This window comes from Dermacentor variabilis, chromosome 10 (genome assembly GCF_050947875.1).
Source record: "Dermacentor variabilis isolate Ectoservices chromosome 10, ASM5094787v1, whole genome shotgun sequence".
Taxonomy (NCBI): Eukaryota; Metazoa; Arthropoda; class Arachnida; order Ixodida; family Ixodidae; genus Dermacentor; species Dermacentor variabilis.
Window position 1 is genome coordinate 5,819,898 of NC_134577.1, and position 27,191 is coordinate 5,847,088.

Genomic DNA, 27,191 nt, shown 5'->3' on the forward strand with positions numbered 1-27,191 from the left:
GATTCCAATCGCCGAGTGTCGGGGCTCCGTTCTCTTACGAACTGGGGACTTCCAATCGTACCCTGCACCTCCGCCAGAAATGTAGCACTCTTCAGTGAAACACACTAAGGAAGCTGGTTTATTGTGGGCGAACTTGTGCCCGGAAACTCAATACTAAGCATTCACACAATTTAAAGGAAGAGTTAACAGGAGCCTATTCCACAGTCAACCGCGTCTCCACGCCGAACACCCTTTTCACGCGCCCCGAAGGCTAGGAGCCATGCCGTGGCTTCTCATTGGACGGGAGACTCGGGCGCTGCCGTATGCGCGTGCACTGGAGATACGCGCTCTATCGCCACGCGCAAGGCGCTCCTGGCGCTCTTCTAATGGCGATGCGATGAGTAATGCCTCACGAGAGTGCTCGTAACTAACAAGGGGAGAGCTCTCTGCGGCAATTGGAGATTTCAATGCACACCATCCAGCATGGGGAAGTACAAGGGCAAATGCAAAACGACGAAGATTAGCAATCACCGCCTACAACTATGGCCTTGCTCTCCTGAACGATGGCAGCCCCACCTTTCTTCGAGGCGTGACATACGGCAGCTGTCTCGACCTTGCTTTCGTCTCCAACTCTCTCTCCAGATATGTGAAGTGGTTTCCAGATATTGAGACACATGGGAGTGGTCCCATTCCCACTTATCTAATCATCAAAGGCTTGTCGTCTATATCCGGTCTACGGAATACTATTCGGACGATTCAATGGGCCAACTTCAAATCTGATATGGAGGATGCCTGCCGCGAGGGCCTGCCCTCTGGGTTAGAGCAAACAATTAAATATACGATGCAAAACGTCACTCCCATGATGACGATCTCTTCCACGCAAAACGACTTCGACAAGGAGTTAGAGCGACTTCGCGCACTTCGTCGCCGGGCGGAACGTCGATGTCGGCGTACAAAATCAATCTATGACCTTAGTGCAGCCAGGAGGATGCAAAAGAAGATTCAGCGTCGTATGGATAAGTTAGCGTCGGAACGTTGGACAACGTTTTGCCAGATACTAGACCCCCGCAAGCCGCTCTCTCACATTTGGAAAATGGTGCAAGGCCTGTGTTGCCTGCCGGAACAGCGCTTTCCATTCAAGGCGGTCGCGCTTTTTCAAGGGCGGCAAAACATCGATTTCGCAGAAGACTTTTGTGCGCGGATCGCAGACCACGCAACTTGTCTAGATCCTCCAGCTCAAGGCGACGTCCCCCATTCCCGTGATTGCCTCATCGACCTTCCTTTTACAATGGAGGAGCTCGAGGCGCCTCTGTCTGCAGGCGCTCTTCATCTCCGGGTACAGATAGTATATCGTACTGAGCCTTGTGCTACCTCGGAGAATCCGCACGTATAGAATTGTTGAGTCTTTACAACTCCTCGTGGCAGGAGGGAAATGTCCCTAACGAATGGAAAATAAACCGCCTGGTGCCACTCACGAAGCAGGGCGAATCCCCACTAGAGCTCACCTCTTACCGCCCAATAGCGCTGGCCAGCTGTGTAGGAAAGATAATGGAACGGATGATCCTTGGCCGCCTGGAATGGTACCTTGAACACTACAAGATTTATCCCAATTCCATGGCTGGTTTCCGACGTGACCGCTCTTCCATCGACGATGTAGTTGATCTCGTTTCATATGTCCAGCACGAAAAGTCCCGTAAGCGTTTATTCTTAGATGTGAAAGGCGCATACGATAACGCATTATATGAGGCCATTCTCGACGCTCTTGCGACGGTTGGCCTAGGTGGTCGATTCTTTTTGTGGATCGCAAGTTACCTATCTGCAAGATCATTCTATGTGTTAACTGACGATGGCCCAACTGTATACGCGACGCTATACCAGCGGGGGCGTTCCCTAAGGTGTTGCTCTCAGCCGACGCTATTCAACCTCGCTCTTGTTGGACTTGCTGTATACTTGCCAACTACCATCAAGCTTTTAATATACGCAGACGACATCTGTGTCTGGACTTCGGCAGTTACACGTCCTCAGATACGTGCGCGGCTTCAAAGAGCGGCAACTTTGACTGCGAGCTACTTGTGTAGACAAGGTCTCAGCATACCACCAGAAAAATGCGCACTAGTGGCATTTACTCGGAAATCGATGACGCCTTATGTCATCTCAATAAATGGGCGGACCATTTCATATGTCAGGGCCCACAGATTTATTAGTGTAATTATTGACCGAGACCTCTGTTGGAGCCCGCACGTGGCCTACATGAAACGGCGCCTGACAGCAAATTCGCAGTTGTTTAAATACTTGACAGGAAAGACGTGGGCGATGTCATAGACGCAATGCTGAAACTCTACAGAGCCCTCTTTCTCATTTTTTAAAAGATATAGTCTACCTGTACTGAACAACACCTGCAAGACAAATATTCGTGCTCTGCAGGCAGCACAAGCTCAAGCACTCGGAGTTTGCCTTGGTTTGCCCAGATGCACGTCAACAGAGGCAACTATTGCGATTGCTCGAGACCATCCAATGCGCACTCACATTACGGTGGAAGCCCTGAGAACGTACATCAGATATTTTGCACGTGTCCCTTATCACCACCTTGCAACACTACCTTAAGGCAGGCACCAAGCATCATTCTTTAAAATTATCGAGAAGTACAACGACAAACTTCCGTCGGGCTACACCGCTGCATCTAAACCATCGATACCCCCCTGGTGTCTCATCAGCCCCACAGTACATCTCGATGTACCAGGAATCGGGAAAAAGTCTGAACTGTCGTCGCCTGTGCTGAAACAACTGTCTCTGTTTCTTCTGCACGAGAGGCATGCGGACAGTGTACATATTTATACTGATGGTTACACAAACATCCAGTGTTCGTCTGGTGCTGTGGTTGTCCCAGCAAGAGCTATTACCATCAGCTTTAGGACTGACCACCCAATGACATCGACTACTGCGGAACTAGCTGCTCTTCGCGCTGCACTCTGTTTCGCCAATCGGGAACCACCTCGACAATGGTCAATCTTTTGTGACTCAAAGGCAGCCCTACAATCTATGCTAACAGTTCTGCGTCGCGGGCCATACGAACAGATCTTATTCGATATTAGATGCCTAGTCCATATATCACAGGAGAAAGGACACCACGTGACGTTTCAGTGGCTGCCAAGTCACTGCGGCGTCATAAGCAACGAAGACACCGATAATACCGCTCGGGCAGCTATTGAAGACACACAGGAAGAGGCCATACCACTTTCCCGGTCCGACGCAGCTAGCAGACTTCGAGTGCTTGCCCAGGAGATAACGCTCTCTCTATGGTGCACGCCAAACAGCCAGACCAACCGGAGCAATCGTCAATACCACCTGCCCTCTTTGATGTATTTCTGTATGCGAACTGGTCTCCGCCGAGGAGAGGCCACTCTACTTTATCGCTTATGTCTAGGGGTGGCATTCACAAATCTTACTCATTTCGCATTGGAATGGCCGACAACGCTCTCTGCAATGCCTGTCTGTGCGAGGAGATGCTAGAACACATTCTGTGCGACTGTCCTGAATATAAATATTCAGCGAAAGTCCCTGGCGTCTGTTCTAGCGCACCTTAACAATATACCATTCTCACTTGAAACGATTTTCACATATCGCCGACAGAAGACATCGCAGCTGAAGGCGACGAAAGGAGTACTTCGGTTTTTGAAAGAGACGGGATTGGACAAGCGGCTGTGACAGTGATTTCACGTACCACGCAAGACTGAGGAACTCTAACTGACGATGTGTGTGCTGTGTTATGTGCTCTGTCTCTCCCTTCCCCACCTTTCATCCCCCCATCCCGCTCCCATGTGTAGGGTAGCAAACCGGTTGAGCTAAACTGGTTAACTTCCCTGCCTTTCCTTCTCCACTTTTTCCTTCCTTCCTTCCTTCCTCCACTGTGAATCAATGTTTTTTCTGTACAAATACCTCAACACTCTACCAGCCAATTTACTTTCTTCCATATTCCCCAGTCGTTCTTCATAGTTAATCTTACTTTGAGATATCCCTCACTTCAAAACTAGTTCAGCCCATATCACCCTGCGCAGCTTCATTCGTAGCCTTCCTTTGAGCGCCTACTGGGAGGCGTCCCACTGACCTTTGGTTGCCAGCGGCTCCTGGTTGTGCCCCTGATTTAAAGCAAATAACCGGAAAGCGAAAAGGCAAGCATACGAGTGGCGCCGCCTGCAGACGAATACACACGCGCACACTCGGTCAAAACATGCCATCCACACCGCCGCATACGTGGCCACTTGCCCGTGGTGCGGAGGCCAGCCAACTCTCGTCCACATTACGTGGGAATGCGAGTCAGGCCACCCAAAATTATTGCACCTCGCATTCCGGCGCAAAAATTCGGAACGGATCGTTGGGAGACCTGGCTCGCCAGCGAGGAAAACGAGGCCCAAGAGGCACTCCTCGACCAAGCGCGGCGGGCTGCTGAGGCCAGTCGAGCCCTGATATAGGGACCCATCCACCTGCTTCCACAACCCTTGTACGGTAAACGTTTTTTTCAATTCAATTACATTCTCTCCGGAAATTACATTCTCTCCACAACGTATAGCGACATTTCCTAAACAAATCTTTTGCGGAACTCGCACACAAAATTTTCATGGATCAGTTAACGCAGCCTTCCAAGTGTACTGTTATGTCTATGAAACCACATAGGGTGAAAAGCGAAGAAAGAATCGACCCAGCCGCCGGGATATTTAACCCCAACACCATTTACAACGGTGTTTATCGTACTGATACTAACATTATGCTTCTTCACATTGAGTAAAAGAAATTTAATGTAATCGAATGCGCGAGAAATCCTCTGGCGTATATGTTTGTGCAAATGGATCGTTGCTTGGCGCCCTTTCCCGCAGGGGCGACCGCGATGCCCTGGAGCGCGTCGCGTACGAGGCAGGCTTGGACCAGGCACGCGAGCGCGTGCTCTACAGCGAGATGCGCCTTCCGCCGCAGCTGCTGGCCGCGTCCAGCACCGTTCTCCCGCTTGGCGGCTCGCCGGCCTCGGCGGTCAGCGGCAGGGACGTTGTGGACGCCGCGCTGACGGGCCTGCGCCGCGCCGAGCAGGAAACCGGCATCAAGCTCCGGCTCATACTCACGTGCCTGCGCGGAACGCCCGGTCAGCTGCGTTGTTTCGCTACGAAAGTGTCGCGTTCAGTTGTCGCCCAGAATACGTTGTCTCGTAAAGCTGACGTCCTGTAGCGATGACAGCGTCTGCTGTCATCTCCACAGCACCGACCTTATCTGGCACGTGTATATTAGCATTTAGGAACAAGTTTGTGGGCTTGCTCAAATACCATATATAGCTTAATTCGAAATAGGTAATGGACATTCACAGTGCACAAGCAAACAGGCAGCTCCACAAATGCAGTCCAAGTACTGTATTTGCATACATGTGAGGCAATCTATTGTTTCATTAAAATGTAAGAAACGTGAAGGTGTAAAAGTGGATGCCCTGCTGTATTCGCAAACATCTTGCGAATATACCTCGAGGTTCTTTCTCTATGAATCGTGCTCCACAACCAAGTCTTGAGGAATGGAAGAAAGCCAGCCCCGCTCTTACCACTTTTTATCGAATTTCGGGCTGAACACGATTAATATCTAGTCGTATGAGCTGTATTTACTCGAATGCGAAGGCAGCACGTCGCATCTGCTAGCGTCTCGTACGCGGAATGCACCTTGGTTCACAAGTCATCAGAAAGTAGCGGACAACCGTTGCCTTCGCGAGGCCGCTCGAAGCGCACCCGCATCATCGGCGATCGGACGGGAGACGCACGCAACGGCGGCCATCTCTCTCTCTCTCTCTCTCTATATATATATATATATATATATATATATATATATATAATCGCCCAGCCAGCAGGTGCACCTAAAGCCGCGTTAGGTGCATCAATTCGCTCGGCTCGGCTTCTCGTGTTCGGTGTGAACCATCATTGTTCTCGTTTTTCGTGGATGCGGCATGCTATATACAGTCTGTGTAAAAGCAGCTGCAGACACATTTCGGCACCGAAATAATGGCAGGCAAACCAGAAGCCATCTGCAGCCAGTCATCCTGAGAGCGCAACAGCGACGGTAGAGAGAAGAGAGAAGTGGTTATTGTGGGGAAGGAGGAAAGGCTAGCGCTATTTTCTGCAACCCATGTGGGAGCACGGCTCAGCGCCAGCAGGGTGGAGGGGATGGGGTTAAAAGAGAGAGAGGGTAGAAGGGAGAAAGGTAGAGGGTCGTAGAGATAGAAGCGAAGTAGTGGCCAATCGGGAAGCCCGAGGTGGTGGGATGGCCGTTAGGCCATCCGTCTTTGTAGAAATGTCCTATAGTCTCGCCGAGAGCCCCGACGAGTCGAGGTACTCGACGACACTTAGGAAGGCTGGTAGCTGATTACGACAGGGGAAGAGGATATCTTCCTGTCGTGAACATGGGAGCCCCAGGCGGTGGAACTCTTGCAGAAGTCGACCGCGGTGCTGCAGGTGAGCAGGGCAGGCCAGCAGGAGGTGCTCCAGAGTCTCTGGTTCACCACAGGAGGCACAGGCTGGCGAGGTGGCTTTCCCAAGGCGGTGCCGGCGGGCTGCCGTCCAGTAGCAGCCAACTCGCAGTCGGAGCAGCAACGAGGCATCCCTTCGTAGGAGGCCGTGTAAAAACAAAAAGAAGGAAATTAACTTTCTTTCTCTCCTTTTTGCTTTACGTGCCAAAACTACGATCTGCTTATGAGGCACGCCGTAGTGGGGGGATTCGGGAATAATTTTTTGCTCTTGAACGTGCGCCTAAATGTAATGAGCGTTTTTTCATCGCGCCCACATCGAAAGTTGATAGTGCGCTGCGGCTCGCAGAGTGGGCGCCCGAGGTGCTGGACCTCTGCCGCGAGTACAGCGACCGGGGTGTGGTCGGCATCGACGTCTGCGGCGTGGTCGCACAGCGAGCCGAGGACCGACGGGCTGCGCCCTCGATCGAGTACGGAGAGGAGGTCACCGATCCGCGCATCGTGCAAGCATTTCAGGTGCGCACGGACCATACGTCTTCGTTCTGCAATGAGTGTTACCCCTTACAAAAATTTTTATAGAAAGTCCATAGACAGTCTATAGACATTTGTCTATGAAGTCTATAGACTGTCTATAGACATTTCTTTAGACTAGTCTATAGACAGTCTATAGATTTATGGCCATACACTTTTTATAGACTAGTCTATAAAAAGTCTGAGTCTATAGACTGTCTATAGACATTTCTTTAGACTAGTCTATAGACAGTCTATAGACTTATGGCCATACACTTTTTATAGACTAGTCTATAAAAAGTCTGAGTCTATAGACTGTCTATAGACAGTCTATAGACTTATGGCCATACTTTTTATAGACTAGTCTATAAAAAGTGAGTCTATAGATTGTCTATAGACTGTCTATAGACTTATGGCCATACACTTTTTATAGACTAGTCTATAAGAAGTCTGAGTCTATAGACTGTCTATGGACAAGTGTATAGGCTTACAGTTCTACTTTTGTAGACTGAAGTCTATAGAATGTCTACAGATGAGATTTGTCCGTAGACATTTTATACACTTCAGTCTACAAAAGTAGAACTATATATACAGTTCTACTTTTGTAGACTGAAGTCTATGGAATGTCTATATACAAATGTATATAGATAGTCTATAGACATTCTATAGACTTCAGTCTACGAAAACACACCTTTATAGTCCGATGCACTTTTTTTCTATGACATTCTGCAGACATTTGTTAACAAATATGAATTTTTTTTAATCTATAGGCACTCTATATACACAGACATCTTATAGACAAGTCTACAAAGAGTGTATAAGGCCATAACTCCATAGCGGCTATCTACAAGTTAGTTTACATTTTTGTTTACATGCGGTAGCAAAAAGTTTTGAATGTATTTATGCATGTGCACCTGTTCCTTTTCATCTGCACTTATGCATTACCGTTAGTAGATTAATAATGCTTCTGAACCAGCTGTACTTTCATATATGTTGCACAAACAGAAAGAATTTATATAGTGCTGAATCATGCAGTGCGAAAAATAAAACAAATGCGCCAGCAATGCATTCACCGTTTTTATTGCTCGATATAATAGATGAATTCCTTAAATTCATGTCGTATGCTATTATGGAAACAGATTAAATATTTACACTACTCCTTGGCAAGCATGGTCGCCAGGCTGGGCTTGACCTTTGTGTCATTAGTCCCAAAGGTGCTGCAGGTGTATGCTGCAAATAAGTAGATGCAGCAATATGAGGCAAAAATAACAAGTGTATATTCTTTGTGTGTTCATTAAGCAGCTTAATATATTTGCTCAAACCATCGAAGTCAATACTTAATGCGGTTTAACTATGACTAATGGCTGCTTGTCAATACAAATCAGCACCTTTATACAATGTTTTATTGCATGGTATGGTGAACAATTAAACAGTCACAACTGCTGCTCGTTCCAGCAACAGTATGTTCCCTTTTATGACACGTTCATATATGATGCATTATTGTACTTATCCCAAATGGTCTCTATATTTATTGCTGAAACGTTACCCAGTTGGGCTGTCTGTACATTTTTTTTGGCTGGTAGTTAAGTATGCCCGTGCAGAGGGATATTTTCAGAAGACGTGACTGGAATATTCACAGTATCATGCCTAAGATTGTAATTTATTTTGCTTAATACACATTTAAATGTCTTTCTCATACTTTTAAATGAATGGGTGATTGGCCATAACTTCAACGGAAGGCAGATGGGCTGATTGTATCGATATGGTCACTTAATTTGTTACAGGTAATGAGGCCTCTTGGGCGTGCTAACAGGTTTCCAAGTTAGGTATACCACATGAGCACCCGAAATACCACACGAGCACTTTGTGTCATGGCACGACAGATATGCACCTCCTAGGAAACAGAACTGATAGTATAGTTCGAATGAATTCTATTACAGTAAATTATTTAAGGTGCTTTGAAAGATGAAAATTTTTTCTAGGCTATCGAGGTTCAGGACGTTTAGTTAACGCAAAAAAAAACACATATTGAGTAAGAAATGCCTTGTCAGTAAGCTTGACTTTCTTTTATTTTTCAATAAATGGAACCAATTTCCTTCAATTTTTATCAGGTGAAACGTTTTAAAAATATATTTAACTCAGAGATTCTCTGGAAACTTTGTATGACATATAACAAGACAGCATACCTATGTGGCCATTTTAAAATTTCCCGATCTTTTTCCAAGCCTTCCCTGGTTGTTCTCATGAAAATTTTCTGGCAATCTATGACGCCTGCAGCTTAAGTGCAATAAAAGAAATATTGTGGTTTAATGCTTGCCAAGTACTGCCAGTCCATAATATTTAGATAAAACGAATAACACGTCAGTCACTTGACATGCAGTGTTAGATTCAACTGACTTGAATCCCTTGATTAATAAAGCTGACAAGGGCTTCGGCAAGTTCGTAATTGATGGCCACACGAGTACAGCACGGAAGACACAGGGACACACGTAAAGCAAATGCAACAATGTGAGGAAAAACTATACAATGAGTTATACAATTAGTTATTTTTACGCTTCAGTAGTAGTTTTCAATATAATTTGCTCTCATCACTTATGCCTCTAGTTAACTTTGTTTACCTCTGACTAAAGACTACATGGGAATATTAATCAGTACCATTATGATGTTTCGTTGTACTACAGTATGATAAGCAGTTAGACAACCGTAATGGTCGCCGGTGCCAGCAACGGTACGTTTCGCTTTAGGACAGGTTCATGTGACACACAGTGTACTTATAAAAATAAAAGAAATGCGAGAATCCCAAACGATTCCTATAATAATACTTGTTGAAACAAAGATACCTGGCTGGACTGTGCACATTTTTCAGGTGTTAATACAATATGCCCGTGCCGAACGAACATGCTCAGCATACTGACTGCAGTTTTGAACAATCACGTTAAGATTTGCAATTTACTTCCGCTTAGAACAGTCTGCAATGTCTCTTTTCTCATACTTCGAGATGAATACATTTGCCACACTTTCAGTAGAATGCACATGAATGGGGGCGTACTGATCAGGTTACTTATCAACTAAAACATGTTACGATCTCTTAGGTGTGTTGATAAGGGTAGAACAAATGCAATGCCCACTGAATTATTTGAATAATCTGTGCGTTATCTACTTAGAAAAGACCACCAAATTGATAATCTGGCTCTTTTTCTTTTGTACAGCGCATATTGTATGCAGTCTGTCCAAGACGACGGCGCTACATGCAACAGTAATGAAAACCGGAACACTTATTACGCACGACAATGGCTTCATACCATGCACGATTAGCACAATGCGAATCTGCGCCAGCAGCTGCCTTGTGATTAAGAGCACGTAAACTACAGAACGCCGAAGCATCGGAAGCCGCTTAACGCTTTTCATATAGCTCGAAAGATAACTTCTGCTGCTAAATTGTTTAAAAAAAGAGACAAAAAACAAATCTTCCAACTACCGTCAAACGCAATGCCTTCAGTTTGAAACGTGTAAAGGTGTTCCCGGAGCGACTAAATTATTGTTCTCTAATTTTTTAGGCTAAGTTGCGGAGCTGCAAGTGACTAAGCTTATCGCAGGTTTCATGCTCCAAAAGCGTTTGTGGTTGCATATAAATAGATTGGGTGAATCTAGAGATTTCTACTAGATATTTCTTCAAGTCTCGTGTTTTGCTTGCTGTAACTTCCCAAAATTATTTAGATTGGTTGCCAGGAACCTTAAATATACTGCTACTTTTAAACTATGCGAAAACGGCAGCGCACACACTGCTGATGCATGCCCCGCAAACACGGCCTTTCATCCTAGTACGCTAGCAGTTATTCAACTATGCCTGTCTGTTTGAAAATTCTTGATGCTAACACAATTTCGAGATATATGCGTAAAGCGTGTCACGAGAATTTCGCTACACATACGGTGCAGCATTCATCGCGGCCGGATCAAGCGCCACTAAATGAGATCTACCACACTGGCTGCCCAACACACACAATCCGCTTAGTGGTAGCTCAGTATCAAGTTAAAACATGGTGTACTTCCTTTTTTACGCACCTAAGCTATAATGATAAAATCAACAAGCACGAGCGATCGCTCGCCGTAAAACATTCCGTATAGTAGAAGCGAGAACAGGAGCGCGTTATCAAACCATGTCAACGACAAACCGACACTATACCCGAGTCGCCTGCGCTATGTGCAGCCGGTTCGCGCTACGAAATGCGCTCACATAATCATGAGGTATTGACGCAAAACGTCTTTGATAAAGCTTACCATTCAATGTAGTTGACTTGTGATGCCACAAAGAAGACACGCATACACAGACACCAACGTTCAGGGAGACACCGCACACCGGCACAACCGTTTACGTGCCTGGCGCGCTCGTTGAGACGGCGCACCGCCGCGCATGCGCAAGAACTCCGAGCATGCGCAGGAGCTCCGCGCGGAGGGCGTGCGCGCTCGGAGGAGTGTGAGCGCCTTTTCCTCCTTCATTTTTTTCTTTGTCTCTTTCTCTCTCTCTGATGCGCCATGCGCGCCGGAACGGGTGGCTTTTCTTTTCCGTTATGCATTTTTTTCGTGGATGAAGGATATGCGCTGGCAGGTTGTAAGACAAACGCTGTGGGCTATCGCATCAGAGTGGAACGCTAACATGAATGCGCTGTTTGTAAAAGCCGTTACGGTGCCCTTCAGACGTTTTAGACGCATTATTGTCAGCGTCGATGAGTAATACAGCGTATTTGTAGCATATCTTCCAGCGTACCGCTAAATGTGATGCCCGCACGTATGTTAGTGCTAATTTTCTGTTCCGATGATAGGTCAAAGCAATCAGTACAGCATTGAGGTACTCATATGCGTGGCTGCGCAGGCATACCGCCGGCGAAATACTGGGTGGGCTCAGAGAATTTGGCACCTATTTTAAGTGAATGAGAAACGTTGATGAGTTTATAGTGCAGAATATTAGGCAACAAAAGTCGCCCGATGTTAGTGACGCAGCCGAGATATGAAGACAATGTGAAAAGTATCCGAGAATCGGACGACACACAACGCGAACACCACATGCGCGACATCGGTTCATGGCACATTCACAAAGTCCGCGTTGTCAGCTACAAACATTACGAGTGTCTTTGCTGTTAGCTTGATGCCTGTTTCGAATCCACTTGTATCTGAAGCTGGCGTTCATAACATATATTTTAACAATTGGATCGGCGTTTTGCTTCCGTTATTCTACTGCCGCAAAAGTGATGCGACAACTGTGAAGACTGTCTTGGGATTGCCGAGAGTGACTACGTAGATCATATGTGGTCAACAAATGCGGAGGTATACACTATGTGTATACTAAAGTCTACAAATAGGCTCTATAGCAATCTCAGCAGTATACAACTTTAGTGGCTTATATCAAATGCAGCTATGTATTATCCACCGGTACCTGCGCTTGGTTACAGCGTACACGGGTTGGGCCCAGATTAACGATGTTTGTCTATTGTTAATCTATAGACATGCAAGACCACGACAACTCAGAGGTGGTGAATTCACCACCTGGTCTGCGGGCTTTCGCCACTTATTCACCCCCTTTGCCACACCTTCACCATCTGACCTTCACCACCTGGTCTTGGCGAAGTGTACGTCCGGGAAGCAGCCAGGTTTAGGGCCTTCGGGTGCCTGGAAGACCTTGGTGTCTCGGACGGTGCCTGCTCCGCCGCGATCCTCGTTCGGTGCAGCTGCACCGAACGCAGACTAGCAGTCTGCACGGTTTGCCCACCGCGCCGGGGTTGCGGTGCCGTCGTGCATGAACCAGTGCCATATCATCGCGTTCGCAGAGGGCGGGGGGTATGGGAAATCGGAATTACATATTATCGACTTTCTTCTATAGACATTCAATACACCAGGAGGAGAGAAAAAAATAGAAACCTTGTCGACTATTGTCCATAATATAGAGAGTCAACAGACAAAGTATGGACAAAAATAAATAGAAACTGTATCGGCTTTCGTCTACAGGTAGCCCATATAGAGGGGAAGTAGACAAAGAAGAAACAAACTCCCTATCGAATTTTTTCTATAGACCGTCTATAGACTGCGAGTAGACAAAAAGAAATAGAAATCTTATCGACTTTCGTCTACAGAAAGTCTATATACAAAGTATATGGACAAAAATAAATAGACACTGTATCGACGTTCGTCTAAAAGTAGTCCATAGAGGGGAAATAGACAAAAAGAAACAAACACCTTATCGACTTTTTCTATAGACCGTCTATAGACAGCGAGTAGACAAAAATAAATAGAAACCTTATCGACTTTCGTCTATAGAAAGTCTATAGACAAAGTATGGACAAAAATAGATAGAGACTGTATCCACTTTCGTCTATAGGTAGTCCATAAAGGGGAAGTAGGCAAAAAAGACACAAACACCTTATCGACTTTTTTCTATAGACCGTCTATAGACTGAGAGTAGACAAAAAGAAATAGAAACCCTATCGACTTTCGTCTATAGAAAGTCTATAGACAAAGTATGGACAAAAATAGATAGAGACTGTATCCACTTTCGTCTGTAGGTATTCTATAGAGGGGAAGCAGATAAAAAGGAAACAAACACCTTATCGACTTTTTTCTATAGACCGTCTATAGACTGCGAATAGACAAAAATAAATAGAAACCCTATCGACTTTCGTCTATAGAAAGTCTAAAGACAAAGTATGGACAAAAATAGATAGAGACTGTGTCGACTTTCGTCTGTAGGCATTCTATAGAGGGGAAGCAGACAAAAAGGAAACAAACACCTTATCGACTTTTTTCTATAGACCGTCTATAGACTGCGAATAGACAAAAAGAAATAGAAACCCTATCGACTTTCGTCTATAGAAAGTCTAAAGACAAAGTATGGACAAAAATAGATAGAGACTGTGTCGACTTTCGTCTGTACGCATTCTATAGAGGGGAAGCAGACAAAAAGGAAACAAACACCTTATCGACTTTTTTCTATAGACCGTCTATAGACTGCGAATAGACAAAAAGAAATAGAAACTTTATCGACTTTCGTCTATAGACAGTCTATAGACTTTATATCAACAAAAGTCCAAATCTATAGAAAGGAAAGGTCGTCTATGAAAAGTCTATAGACTTTCTATAGACAGTCTAAAGTCATTTTTGTAAGGGACGGGCCCGTCACCCACAATTTATTCAGTCCATACGCCCGTGCGGAATCGGAGTTTAATTTTAAAATACGTTCAAATATTTCAGAATCTCGAATATGGACGACACACATTATTTCAAAATATGCTTGGTTGACGCGGTTCGAGGGGGCTATATTAAACATGCTCAGATTGTAGCCTAACTTGGTTATCTTTAGCCTTAGCGCAAGCTCTTGGGCTAGTTGGGGCATGATGGTAGCGGTAGCTCAATTGGTAGAGCATCGCACGTGTAATGCGAAGACGTGGGATCGTTCCCCACCTGTATCAAGTTGTTTTTTCATCCACTTTCATTGCCATTAATTTATAACTTCTTTAGTTGGAATCAGTCAGTGCAAGTAATCTCCCCTGTGTTGCTCTTGGAGTATTTGTCGGCTTCTTATGATGTGATTATTTCTTGAGGTTACATATAGATATGTCAATCTCATCCTAATTTCTTTACTATTATTTTACACCAATATTCCGGTCGTCTCTCGGTGATTTTCAGCTCTAGGCCAGCTGTCGATCCCCTCAGCTTTAAACCACAGCGCTTCCAGAAGGTAGACGCTCCTTACGGGTCTGGGTGGATGGAGACCTTCGTATTCCGTATATTATAGGCTGGGTCACCTCCGTCTCACCCTGTCACGAATATGTGCTCCTGTATGTTCCCGAGGCCGGCAGCAAGCTCACGCCTCGGCAAGGCAGTATCGTTTGCGTTACCCTATAGATCTTCGGATTCCTCGCTTGTCGTATTTATAAATCTCTAAAAGTGCTCCATTTCAGTGTATTGCAACATTCAGCCTCTCAGTCATCCTCAGCTTTCCTTGGCGAGTGCGTGAGGTCTTTCTTTCGTTTGTGCATGCAGGCAGGTTTTTATATTGTTTGCTTCATTGTGGGTATCCCTTGCTATTGAGTTATTGCGAATTTATTACTTACCTTTTCATTAAAGACCACTATTCTCAATTTCATGGTGCTAGAATTAGAGCAGAGACGTGTCGCCTCATTGCAGCACGTATTCGAAAGTCTCTCTAAATCATCGGCATTGTCAGTAGTAGCGCTATGTCGTCAGCTTACATAAGCCCCGGGGTCCTCTGTTTCACCAACTAGTACATCCATCTGCAACAGCAGATCGATGTCAAATAAACGAAAGCCTAATTTACTATTTTTCCAGTAGTTTTTCTTATTCCTTAGCCTAAAGCGGGCACTACATTAGAGACAGATCCAGACAAGAAAGAGGTTCACAGGAAGATGGAGGCTTGAAGTGATTAACAGTGGTAGAACAATTAATGCCGCTGAAACCAGCAGTCTTCGACTGGCAGTCGGTTGGTTCGAAGTTCAAATACTCCCAGCTTTCTCTTTCTTTAAACATTTCTTTGAGAGCGCTTTAAGATTACTGCGGCGGCAACTAGCGGTCGTAAATAGACAAGAGGACTGATTATTGGCGCTAGCAACAATAAATGACCTCGAACTCTTAAAAAGCCCAAGCTTGCGCTGAAGCGCAAAATGTTCGCTCAAGGCATAAGCGTATATGGAAGCGTCGCGAACTGATGATGTGAAACGTGTTTTTATCGAAATAATCAAGTTGAGAGAGCGGCCTCCGTAGAGGAGAGATCGAAGCAATGCAATATCTACTAATGAAGGGAGAAATGTGTTCAAGTGGCATGTGGTGGCGGTATATGAGAACTAAACTCGATGTTCCAAATTACTGGATATAGTAGAACAGCTAACATTGAAAGAGGCAAGCAGAGATATCTATGAAGCATTAAGACTCAAAAGCAGCCAAAGGGAGATTATGCAAAAGGCACAAGTGAGGAATAGGACGCTGGAGGATCGGTAGACAATGATGACAGATCCGTTAGTGTGAGAAGGAGAGAGAAAAAGAGAGAGGTATTTATTATGATAGAAAAGATGCGAAGTCGGCCTGAATCAATGTTCTCACCTGCTACTCGGCGTTGGGGGAATGGTGTAGAAGAAAGGGTGTGAGAAGGAAGTGCATTTTACGTTCAATTTACTTGATAAGATGAATGCAAAAATAGCATGCATCTGTCTGTCTCTGTCTGTCTGTCTGTCTGTCTGTCTGTCTCTGTGTGTCCGTCTGTCTGTCTGGTTGACTTTCTTAAAGGAGGCTCCTAGGCACACCTAACGGCCTTTTATTGACGCCCCTTAGGGCACAGGCCCATCTAACGCGGTATACGAAACAAGTTCAGGCATGCGGGCGCATAAGACGGGGACTGATGCCGCGCGCGTCTTGTGAACGGTGCAGCGCGCCGCCTCGTGGGGCGTCCACCGAACGGCTCACGCGGGCGAGGCCGGTCCCCCAGCCGCCGTGCTGAGGGCCGTGCAAGAGCTTCGCGCCGAGCGGATCGGCCACGGCTACCGCGCCGTCCTCGACGGAGGGCTCGCCTACCGGCAGGCGCTGGCCGCGGACGTCCACTTCGAGTGTTGCCTGACCAGCAGCATGCTCACTGGGGCGGTCGACCCCAACAGTGCCCACCCCGTGCTCAGGTATATTTCAGTGTTTCTCTTGTTTTGTGCACAGCATAGTATATGGTATGGTATGGTAAAACATTATTCTCGTCTTTCGGACAGTACAGTACAGACAACATAATTTGCAAAATTACGTTGTTATGCAATGCTGAATAAAGGTAGGCTCACGTAGCTGAGTTTCATCTTTCGAAAGGAGAACAAAGAGTTAAGACACCACAAGAAAGACAAAACAAGAAAACGCATTCACTTTCAAACCACTAAATGTATTGAAGGATCGAAATTTATATAGGTCACATGCTGTTCCGTACGTGCACCGTGGACCATTTGCAAAAACGGCATTAAAAATCGAGCCACCAACTTGATCGGGGAGCCTTCGGTTCCCCCCAATCGAGTTCCTCAGTACACTCTAATAAAGTTATTGTCACTCTTACTCAGAAAATCAAACAGTACTCGAGTACTCAAGCACCACAACATCTCACAAAAATTGCATAACGATGAGTCAGCATGAAAATAGCTGCATTTGTACGAGAAAAATCAGCACGGAAGGCAACGATGCAAGGCTGTATTGTCTGGGCGTCATTATTCGCCAAGAGGCGCATTAAAAATAACTATGAGGTTTGAGGTACCAAATGATGTTGCGGGATATGAGATGCGACGTATCTCCGGGAAGGTCTAGATGAATTTCGGCCATCAGGAGTTCTGTAACGTGCAAGGCCCATCTTCTGGGACATTATTGATGACAGGGAACGAAACTCATTCAGCATATTTCATTGCCAGTGAGGTTTTCAGCTGCAATAAATTGCGATCATTATGAGTGCCTCGGCTGCGGAGGCTGGAGCGGATTCACATGAAAATGTCGGAGGAAATATCGAAGGAAAAAATTTCTTATAGAGGTTTAACATCTAGATACATTTTCGTTACAACTATCTTGGTCCCTGTGATAATGACATATATGGGCCAGAGAAAGCGTCTTTGAAAGAACAGAGAAATGAGCGTTGATGTGGACAACAAATCGAACAGGCTTTAGCAATTCTCGTTCTGAACGCACTGCGAGGCTAGCTCAACGTAGAGTGCATGTTCAGCTGGAGTGCGTGCCTGGCCACGAGGTTGTCTCGCACAACGCTCACACCCTTGCTCATGAAAGCTGCTACACCTAGCGCCCCTGTATCATGGCCAGGCGCACATATGCGCAGAAGGAGCTCAGAAAGCACCGCAACCTCGCTTCCATCTCGCGCCATCCTCCGTCAGCTTGGCCTTGTAAGAGTTGGAGTCGGGCATGAAATAAGTGGTAGCTGGCCCATTCCGTCGTCCGACTCATCCACGCTGAGGACGCTGTTGAAGGGAGGGACTTGTTCTCATTGAGAACGAGGAATATGGGATTTATTTACAATATCCACATGAAGGGTTGAAAGCGTTACATTTCATCAGTCTAGCATGACTGAAAGAGGAAGCACACTGAACAGCCGACAACGACTGCTTAAAAACCCTATGTCCTCCTTAGATCCCTAGGCGAGGGAAAACTTCCGTTCAACCTTCGTCCAATGGGAGCCTCCAAAGTCATCGTGGTCGACCCGCATTTCAGGGGGAGGGCTTACACACTTACTTCCGCACTTTGGTTTCACTGAACACACCGAGGTGAGAGGGTTCTTGTAGACAGGGGTCTTGACCCAAGCAGGCGCCTCTTGATCCCAGAGCTGACCCCGCAGCTAGCCTCCGCGTCTGTCCATTGACTGTGATGACTTCTGCGGCCCGTGAGAAAGCACCGCGAAACACCCTGTTCCAGGAGTTGCTCCAAGTAGACCGTGAAGGCGACAGCGAATCGACTAACAATACTCGGTCCGCCGGACGTGGCTAGACTCGCTGACGCCGCTGGCTGTCGAGTCGTCGCAACGGGCCGAGCAAGGTTCGGCTGTCGCTTCTCCGAAGGTCGCAGGTCGATAGAAACAACTGCAGCGGGCTCTGAACGGTTTGCTGTTCAGTACCCCTGCAGGCCGATCGCAAGAGCTCCTCCATGACCCGGAAAATCTCGACTAGCCAGTGCTGATAACCGCTGGGAACGAAGAGAATGGCTGGTGGCAAAGGGGGGATGCCTTAGCTTGCAGCCACCAGCTGTGAAATGACAACCCCCCCCCCAAAAAAAAACATCCAACAAGGACAGGCAACTGCAAAGCAAACCCCACATGGCTCTGCGACGAGATGACGTATCTTGGATCTCACTTTAGACCCGCTAGGCTTCAAAGAAAACATAAGTGCAGAAGCAAGAAATGCTGCATTTCGCTAAGCCAATTTTTTAAGGGATTTCGTGCTGAAAAGTTGAGCAATCATGGATGGAGTCCTGCTAAATTAGAGGGGAACTTCTTGGCTTAACAAAATTAGCAATAACCCAAAAATTTAGGCGGGATCTCTAAACGCAGAATTCAAATTAGCCTGCCCAAACCATTCGCATTGCCATGCAACTTTCCCTTCTTATATCTAAAGGAGGAGTTGTACTCTTAGAGAGTGAGGCTCAATCGGAGAAAGCTGCCATTGTTGTGTGACATTTGTTTGAGCCCCGTCAGAAGACAGTGGTTGGTCTCGAAGATCAACCTCGATACGTACAAGTAACACGACAACTTCTGGGCTGCTCAAACTAAACAAGAACATTCCTTCTCTGAAGGGCTGTCGGCTTCCTCTCCTATAGTTAGTTTACGACTGGCATCGCGCTGTCGCTTGCGTCGCACTGAACTATGAATTATTTAGTGTAGTCTGGCACGCGAAGCACAAGGCGAGAAACCAATAGTGTTTTCAAAAATTGGGAAGCGTTCTCTTTGTCCTTATCCCAGTGAACGCTATTCGGTGCTCCCTTTCGGAGGGCGTCCGTTAAATGACTTGCTATTTGCCTCGAAGAAGACAAGTCCACTTGTCGAAACGTTGGCTCCTGCATTCACCTTGTTCACGTTTTGCTCATCGTCTTGAATTTACATCTCCCGCATTCTCCGTCTTTTCTCTGGATTGCTCTTTGCGGGTAATTCGGACAGTACCGTTGATAGTACCCAACGAGTCCCAAAAATGAACGAATGTCTGTTTTCGTACGCGGCTGTGGAAAATCTCCAATCGTAGCTGTTTTCAGCTCGGCCGGCCGTCTCGTGCGCTGGCCGACAACATGGCCCTGATAAGTAACCTTCGAGCAGCCAAACCTACACTTTTTTGCCTTCATCGTCAAGTCTGCTTCCCTCAACCGTGAGAACACCTGTTTTAGGTGCGATACGTGCTGTTGCCAGTTCCGAAAAAATTGCTACATCAAGATATGGCAAGGTGAACCCCTACAAGTCTTTTAGGACAATAGCCATTCACTTAGAGAGGCTAGACGATGCGTTCTTCAGCCCGAAGCGGAGTGCGAGAGGGCGAAAAGTGCCTACAGGTGAGATGAATGCGGCATAGCGGCTGGCACTTTCTGAAAGGAGGAGGAGGAACTTTATTATTAGAGAAGTCGTCGCGCGGGTTATTCCTGGGTGGTTCCCTCTGACAGGGCTCCACTGGCGATCGCGGCTCGCCGGGCCTGGTCGAGGGTCAACAGTTGGCTTCCCAGGTCCAGTTCGGCGAGTCTCGCCTCCCAAGACCACGTAGTGAGTGTGTGTGCTTTGACTCGTGGCGAAATTGCGTCGCCCTGACGGTCGGTGCATTCGTGTGCAATGTGCGCGAGTGTCGCTGTGTGGTTGCTACACCAGGGACATGTCCGGGACGTATATCTGTCTGGGGAGATTGCGTGTAGACGAGACAAGTGTGGGTATGTGTTCGTTTGCAGGCGGCGCCAGTCCCTTGCCTGGAGTTTATTGAGAGCTTTGTGCGGAGGAGCGTATTGTCTTCTTTCGAGACGTTGTCCCTGTAGTATTTGTTGACTTGTGGCTAACTCGTGGGTCGCTCGTCGGTCTGTCGGGTGATGAAGAACGGTGTGGTCTGCCGCTCGGCTAGTGAGACCTCGAGCTGCGCAGTCCGCCTCTTCGTTGCCCCGCAGGCCTTCGTGCCCGGGGCACCAGTCGATACCGTGGGTCCATTCTAGTGAGCGGCCCGGGATTCGAATGGCTTGTATAGGAAGTGTTCCATCCATGTATAAGCGACACGCCGCCTGCGAGTCAGTATAAGGACGCCGGCGGACCTTCGCTTGCTCTCGGCGTCGCGAAGTGCGAGAGCGATCGCTGCTGCTTCTGCTGCTGCGCTGCATGTGGCGCGGATGGAGGCAGAGGCTACCAGGTTCCCCTGATTGACGACGGTGATTGTGTATTTGCGCCCACGACGTGGCGACGAGGGATGCGGGCTAGCGTCCGTGTAGTGCGTATCTGGGTCTCTGAAACAGCGTTTGTGCAACGTGCGGGCACGCGCTGCTCTCCTCTCTTGATTGTGGGTGGGGTGCGTGTTCCAGCCCGAGGGGTGCAGGAGTTCAGTCACGGCCTGCCGTGCGACACCGTGACTGAACTCCTGCACTTCTACGTGCGCTCCTGACATTCGCCGAGGCTGTCGGCCTCGCCGACCGCCTTTAGCTCCATCACTTTACCGCGGCGTCCTGCTGTTTCTGGTGCTCTTTCTCTCCCCCTACTTTCATTCCCTACCCCCTGTGCAGCGCGGTTGAGATGTCCTCTGCTGAGAGACGGTTACTGCGCTGCACTTTACCCCAACCTTTCCTTCCCATATTCAAGAATCTCCTTCTCTCTCTCTCTTGGGGATCGCGTCTACTACAATGTTCTCTCTAATGTGGTTCGGCAGTTGTGTTCTTTGCAGTACTGGGGTCTCAGCGGGTACCCTAGCCGTTGAAGAAGGTGCCTTCCCTGTTGTGTTTTGTACTCCCACACAAGTCTGAGTCCCTTCAAGTCCGACCCAAGCAAACTAAGAAACTTCGAGCCCCGCCAATACATCTCGAGATTGCTGGGCAACCTATAAAGCGCGTCCCGACAACACGCTTGTTAGGTATGCACGTCCAGGAGAACAACGGCATAAAGGTAGCCTCAGAGAAATTAAATCACGTTATAAGAAGCATCGCATGACTCATCGCCAGAGTAGCGAGCAGCAAAGACTGCTTCACAGAGGGCGGAACCTTAAGACTGGTACACGCCCTCGTCATCAGCCGTGTCTCACGCAATCACTCCCGTATCAAGTCAAGCGCAAAAGTGAGACCGAGCGCATGGACAGTCTTATAAGAACGGCGTTCAAAACGGCCTGGCAGCTTCTATCAAGCACAAGCACAAAGAAATTACTAGCGCTAGGGGTATACAACACCTTTGAGGAGCTAGCAAGTGCCACCCTCGTAGCGCAGAGGGAGCGCCTCAACAAAACTTTCTGAAAGGGGAACTTGTCAGCATCGCCACACGAGATTTATAGTTGAAATGTATTTAGCAGCCCTAACTCTTTTCGATTCGTTCCTCAATGTTGGGTATCGGGTACAGCTGATCCCTTTAGTGATGGCATTTAACTTCATGTAGTCAATACACGGACGAGGGTCTTGATTAGGGGTTTCTACAAGTATTAGTGGTGACGTGTAGTCACTCTCAGCGGGCTCAATAACTCCCAACTCTAGCATGCGTTGTATCTCTGCGTCCATAATTTATCTCTGTCGTGGAGAGACCCTGTAAAGCTTTGATCTTACGGGTTCGGTTGATGTCAGCTCTATTTCATGCATTAGTTCGGTTCTACCCAGCCGATTGCTGAATCAATCGAGATATTTCCCGAACATCCCTTTTAGCTCACCTAGCTGCTCGGGTCTAAGAGCGTGCGAGCTTACCGAATGTTTTACCGCTTCTTCCAGGCTCATTTCAGAGTTGGAGGTTGCCTTATACTCATTAAACTTGCTAATAGTGTCATTCTGCTTCTTGATGGTAAAGTTAACGACTGCGCTCCGCTCTATGTTCGGCTTAATCAAATTGCAGTGGTATATCCTCACCTCCTTCCTGCGATTGGGCATTTTCAGAGCATAGTTAGTATCTGAAAGTTTGTGCAACACTTTAACGCGTCCGTCCCAGTGAACATCAAGCTTGTTCTTTCTTGAAGGTTTGAGGATCATTACCTGGTCTCCGGCGTTAAACGTACGAAGACTCGTATTCTTGTCGTAATAGAACTTGGCGTTCTTTTGAGCTACTTCCATGTTCTTTCCGATTAGTTCTTGTGTTGCGCTTAGCCGTTCCAGCAAATTTAGCACGTATTCAACCACTGTTGGTCTCTCCCCTCTTTCCTCCCACATCTCTCTTAACATTCTCACTGGAGAACGGAGTGTCCTCCCATACACTAGTTCTGCTGGTGAGAACCCAGTGGCCTTATGAGGAATCGTTCGCAAAGCAAACAATGTGGCCAGAGGACAATTCTTTCAGTCCTCTTTGTGCTCGTAACAGAGCGCCCGCAAAACTCGCTTAAGCACTGGATGCCACTTCTCTACACTATCTGACTGAGCTAGGTGATAGGGGGAACTGTGTATCAACTTTACTCCGCACTTTTGTAAGAAAGTGGAAGTCAGTGAGCTGGTGAATACTCACCCTTCATCCGCCTGAATTTTGGCTGGAAATCCTACTCGTGCGAATACTGTCAAAAGCACGTCTACTACTTCAGTGGAGCTGAGCTCTTTCAGAGGCATTATTTCCGGAAACATTGTAGCAGGACACATCATGGTAAACAAGTACCTGTAACCCGGCTTTGTCTTTCGTAGAGGCCCTACCGTGTGTAACAAAAGTCGTCTGAAAGGTTCTGTTATTAAGGGCACTACCTTTAGTGCAGTTTTCCGTGTTTCTCCTGGCTTACTCCAGCGCTGGCTGGCGTCGCATGATTGTACAAAGTTTTCTACGTCTTTGAAACAGCCAGGCCAGTAGTATTCCATCAGAAATCTTTCCTTCGACTTGTTTGTGCCTAGGTGGCCAGACCACCCATTTCCATGACAGAGACCCAAAGGTCCTCCCTGTACTAAGTAGGTACTACTAACTGATCTAGAACCCTGCCCTTTCGGTCTCTGTATTACCGATACCACAATCCTCCTTTCTGTTGTATCGTCACGTTGCGCCTAACAATGTTTTGTTTAGCTGTGTGATGCGATTTAGCTAAGCTGTCGTCATTATTTTGCTTGGCTGCCAGTGACTCTCTGTCCACACGTAAGAGCCGGTCAAAGTTCTTTGAGGCCGGAGATAGTAACGACCCAGTCTCGCTTGCGAGTGCGTCAGCTGGCTCTTCCTGCAGGCGTGAGCTTAGTGATCTGCTCTCATTGAGCTCGTCAGCTGGCAGGGTTTCCTCAACAGTTTTCGCGTCCCTCGAGCCTAGCCAGGGATTCGGCTACTGAAGTTACCTCTTTTGCTGCTTCGGCTGGAGCAGCTTTTGCATTTTCAGCCGAAAGCGACGCGATTTTACGAGCTTGGCCTCGCGTCAATGCCTGTACTACGCCATCTCCCAGTTTAATCCCTTTGTCACGCAGTAACTGATCCGACCGATTTGAAAAAAATATAAGGGTACTGCAGCGACAAAAATTTGGAAACTGTAGCCTCGGTCACGAGCACCCTGAGCGGTCCACTGATTTTGACTTTGGCCATGGGCAGACACACGCTGTGTTCTACAACCTGTTTGATCCATGCTGCTTCTCCCGCGAAATCATCTACCGTCACGTAAGACGAATGGATAATGTTCATAGTGGCGGCACTGTCTCGCAGCATCCAGCATGGTTTCCTATTAATTTGCAGGTCGTGAAGATATGGGCTTAAAAGTTCCATATTCTCGTCTTTTTCATTCACGTAGGAGAAACTTACGCTAGGCTTCCCGTAGTTTACAGCGATATGTCCGAGTTCGTGGCCCTTATAGCAGCGGATTGGTCTAAAAGATTCGAATTTTCTATTCTGCGCTTTTTGTACGGTTTAACCGTTTGACTTCCCGCTCTTTTCTGAGGTATTTTCCTCCACGTCTACAGGCTCCGGTCGTCTAGACTGCGAACCCTTTTTGAACGGAAGTGGTTTCCGCGCTCCATTTCGACCGTCCCAATTTCCGTCCTGGGCGTTCAGCTTTCCACGGGTTGCGTACTCTTTGGCTAAATCAGCCGCCCTTTGTAAGGTGTTTACCTTTCCTCTATCTTGCAGCAACAGCTTCACAGATTGTGGGATGCTTTTGTAAAACTGCTCTAGACACATGCATTCAATTATCCTGTCTCTACTCTCGTACGCTTCCGCGCTTTTCAGCCACTCGACTAGGTTGGCCTTTAAGCCGTATGCAAGCTCCGGATACCCCTCGCTATCCTTCTTGCCCGTGCTTCTAAACCTTTGCCGAAAAGCTTCGGCTGAAAGGCGGTACGTCTTGAAAACACAAGCCTTAACCTTCGCATAATCATATGCATCTTGTGCATTGAGTCTGGCGATTACTTCGCGCAGCCTCACACGGCAACATAGACAGCAACCGCTGTCGCCATGTACTCGGATCGAAGTTCATCTTCTCGCAAGTCTTCAAAATTTCCTAGGAACAAACCTATGTCGTTCCCGACATCAGATGGCTTTAACAGCCTGTCCATGCGGTTCACTTCCTTGAGACAAGTCCAAAAGTTTGCTTTCAAGCTCAAGTTGCATTTTTCTTAACTCGCGATCTGTCTCGCGTTCCTCTCTGTCCCGTTTCTCTTTTCCTAATAAGTTCCAACCCAATTTCAGTGTCCTCCTCACTGGCCTGCTCGGAAATCAGCTTCAATAATTCCCATTTTAGCATTTCCTCTAGACCCAGTTTCTCACCGACAATCAACAATTCTCTCAGCAGTGTCCTAAACACCATATTTGCTGCTTTACTGCCTTGGTCCTGCTCGCTAAGCATACCTAGGTAAACACAACCTAGCTAGCAATCAACAATCCAGCTTCTCTACTGTTCTAAACTGACCAACCACAAAATGAAGCCTAGAGTCAAATAAAGTGCCAAGCACTCACCGCAGACACAGCACCACGTCGTATGGTCCATCCCACCGCTGCCACCAGTTGTAAAAGTTGGGGTCGGGCATGAAATAAGTGGTAGCTGGCCCATGCCGTCGTCCGACTCATCCACGCTGAGGACGTTGTTGAAGGGAGGGACTTGTTCTCATCGAGAACGAGGAATATGGGATTTATTTACAATATGTACATGCAGGGTGGGGAACATTACATTTCATCATTTTAGCATGACTGAAAGAGAAAGCACACTGAACAGCCGACAACGGCTCCTTAAAAAACCCTCTGTCCTCACTAGATCCCTAGGTGAGGGAGAACTGCTGTTCAACCTTCGTCCAATGGGAGCGTCCAAAGTCATTGTAGTCGACCCGCCTTTCAGGGGGAGGGTTCACACACTCACTTCCGCACTTGTGTTTCACTGAACACACCGAGGTGAGAGGGTTCTCGTATATAGGGGTCTTGACCCAAGCAAGGGTCTCTTGATCCCAGAGCTGACCCTGCAGCTAGCCGCCGCGTTTGTCCATTGACTGTGACGACTTCTGGGGCCCGCAAGAAAGCACCGCAAAACACCATGTTCCAGGAGTTCTCTTGGTCAAAGTAGACCGTCAAGGGGACAGCGAATCGGCTAACACTACCTGGTCCGCCGGACGTGGCTAGACTCGCTGGATGTCGAGCAGGCGCATTGTTGCCTTTACAAAGCGAGTCGTCGCAGCGGGCCGAGAAAGGTTCGAAGCTCGCTTCTCCGAAGGTCGCTAACACCGCAGGTCGATCGAAACAACTGCAGCGGAATGTGAACGGTTTGCAGTTCAGTACTCCTGCAGGCCGATCGTGACTGCCTGCAGGGGTACTCCGTTCCATACATAGCAGTCAACGCTGTGGAAGCTACGCAATAAGTTAATTCAAGAAAAGTTCTCACTCCGCGCATAGTGGTGCAATCGTGCTCGGCGATGGCCAGGGCAATGGCCACCTGCTCGGCTCGTTGCGCCCCTCGAGTCCGCACACTCGCCCCACTTCTCGTTGCACCGGTCGATGCCCCGACGACTGCTGCTGCGAATGCCTTTCTGTCATCTGGACAATCTGCGGCGCCCACAAGCACGGCACCTCTGTTTTGGCATGGAGATCGATGAGCGCCTTGGCCCTCACCGCCCACCGCTCTTTGTGGAATTCGGGCAGTGAGAAATTAGGCCGGAGTAAGGGTGTGTGGTGAACCCGCGCGTATGTTGCATGCGGTTGTTCTCGCGAGTGAAAATAGGTGTGTCGTGATCAAGTGGTTTCTGGTGCACATTGGCAGTGATGTGTCGGATCGCGGCAACGCAAACCACGAGACGGCGAACGCGGCGGCGCGAGGACTAGCCAACCGTGCGGCTGCGACTGCGGTCGATCGTTCGTGGTGGTGGGAAACCAAGGACAGAATGAGCTCCTACAACGAAATTGTGAAGTGGTACGCACTAGAGAGAAGTACTATGCCGCCAACTCATCCGGGCTTGACCCGTCAGGAAGTGGTGTTATATCGACTTCACACGGCGTCGTTATTCACATCCGGTGCTGATGAGGCACGTGTGTCCGAGTGTTTATGTGAGTGACCTGTGTTGTGTCGCGTTCGTACGAGGCCTAGCGAGACGGTCTCGAATATGCATGGCTCGGCGCACGTGCGGAACGTCTGCGCCG

General features: G+C 47.6%; 1 protein-coding gene and 1 long non-coding RNA gene across 4 annotated transcripts in view; one reads left to right on the forward strand and one right to left on the reverse strand.

The window, feature by feature from the left end:
• The window catches only part of LOC142559771 (adenosine deaminase-like), a 100,760-nt gene that overhangs the window by 60,724 nt on the left and 12,845 nt on the right, over positions 1 to 27,191 (forward strand). For all 3 annotated transcript variants that reach the window (XM_075671410.1, XM_075671409.1, XM_075671411.1), the window contains 3 exons: positions 4,851 to 5,110; positions 6,816 to 6,982; positions 16,406 to 16,647. In XM_075671410.1, coding sequence (XP_075527525.1) covers positions 4,851 to 5,110; positions 6,816 to 6,982; positions 16,406 to 16,647 — 669 coding nt within the window. The remainder of the gene's footprint in view (positions 1 to 4,850; positions 5,111 to 6,815; positions 6,983 to 16,405; positions 16,648 to 27,191) is intronic.
• Positions 6,005 to 11,538, reverse strand: LOC142559779 (uncharacterized). Its single transcript, XR_012823248.1, has 3 exons — positions 11,255 to 11,538; positions 8,129 to 8,206; positions 6,005 to 6,603 (listed from the first exon to the last, which is right to left on the reverse strand). It is a non-coding gene; the product is annotated as an uncharacterized LOC142559779 (long non-coding RNA).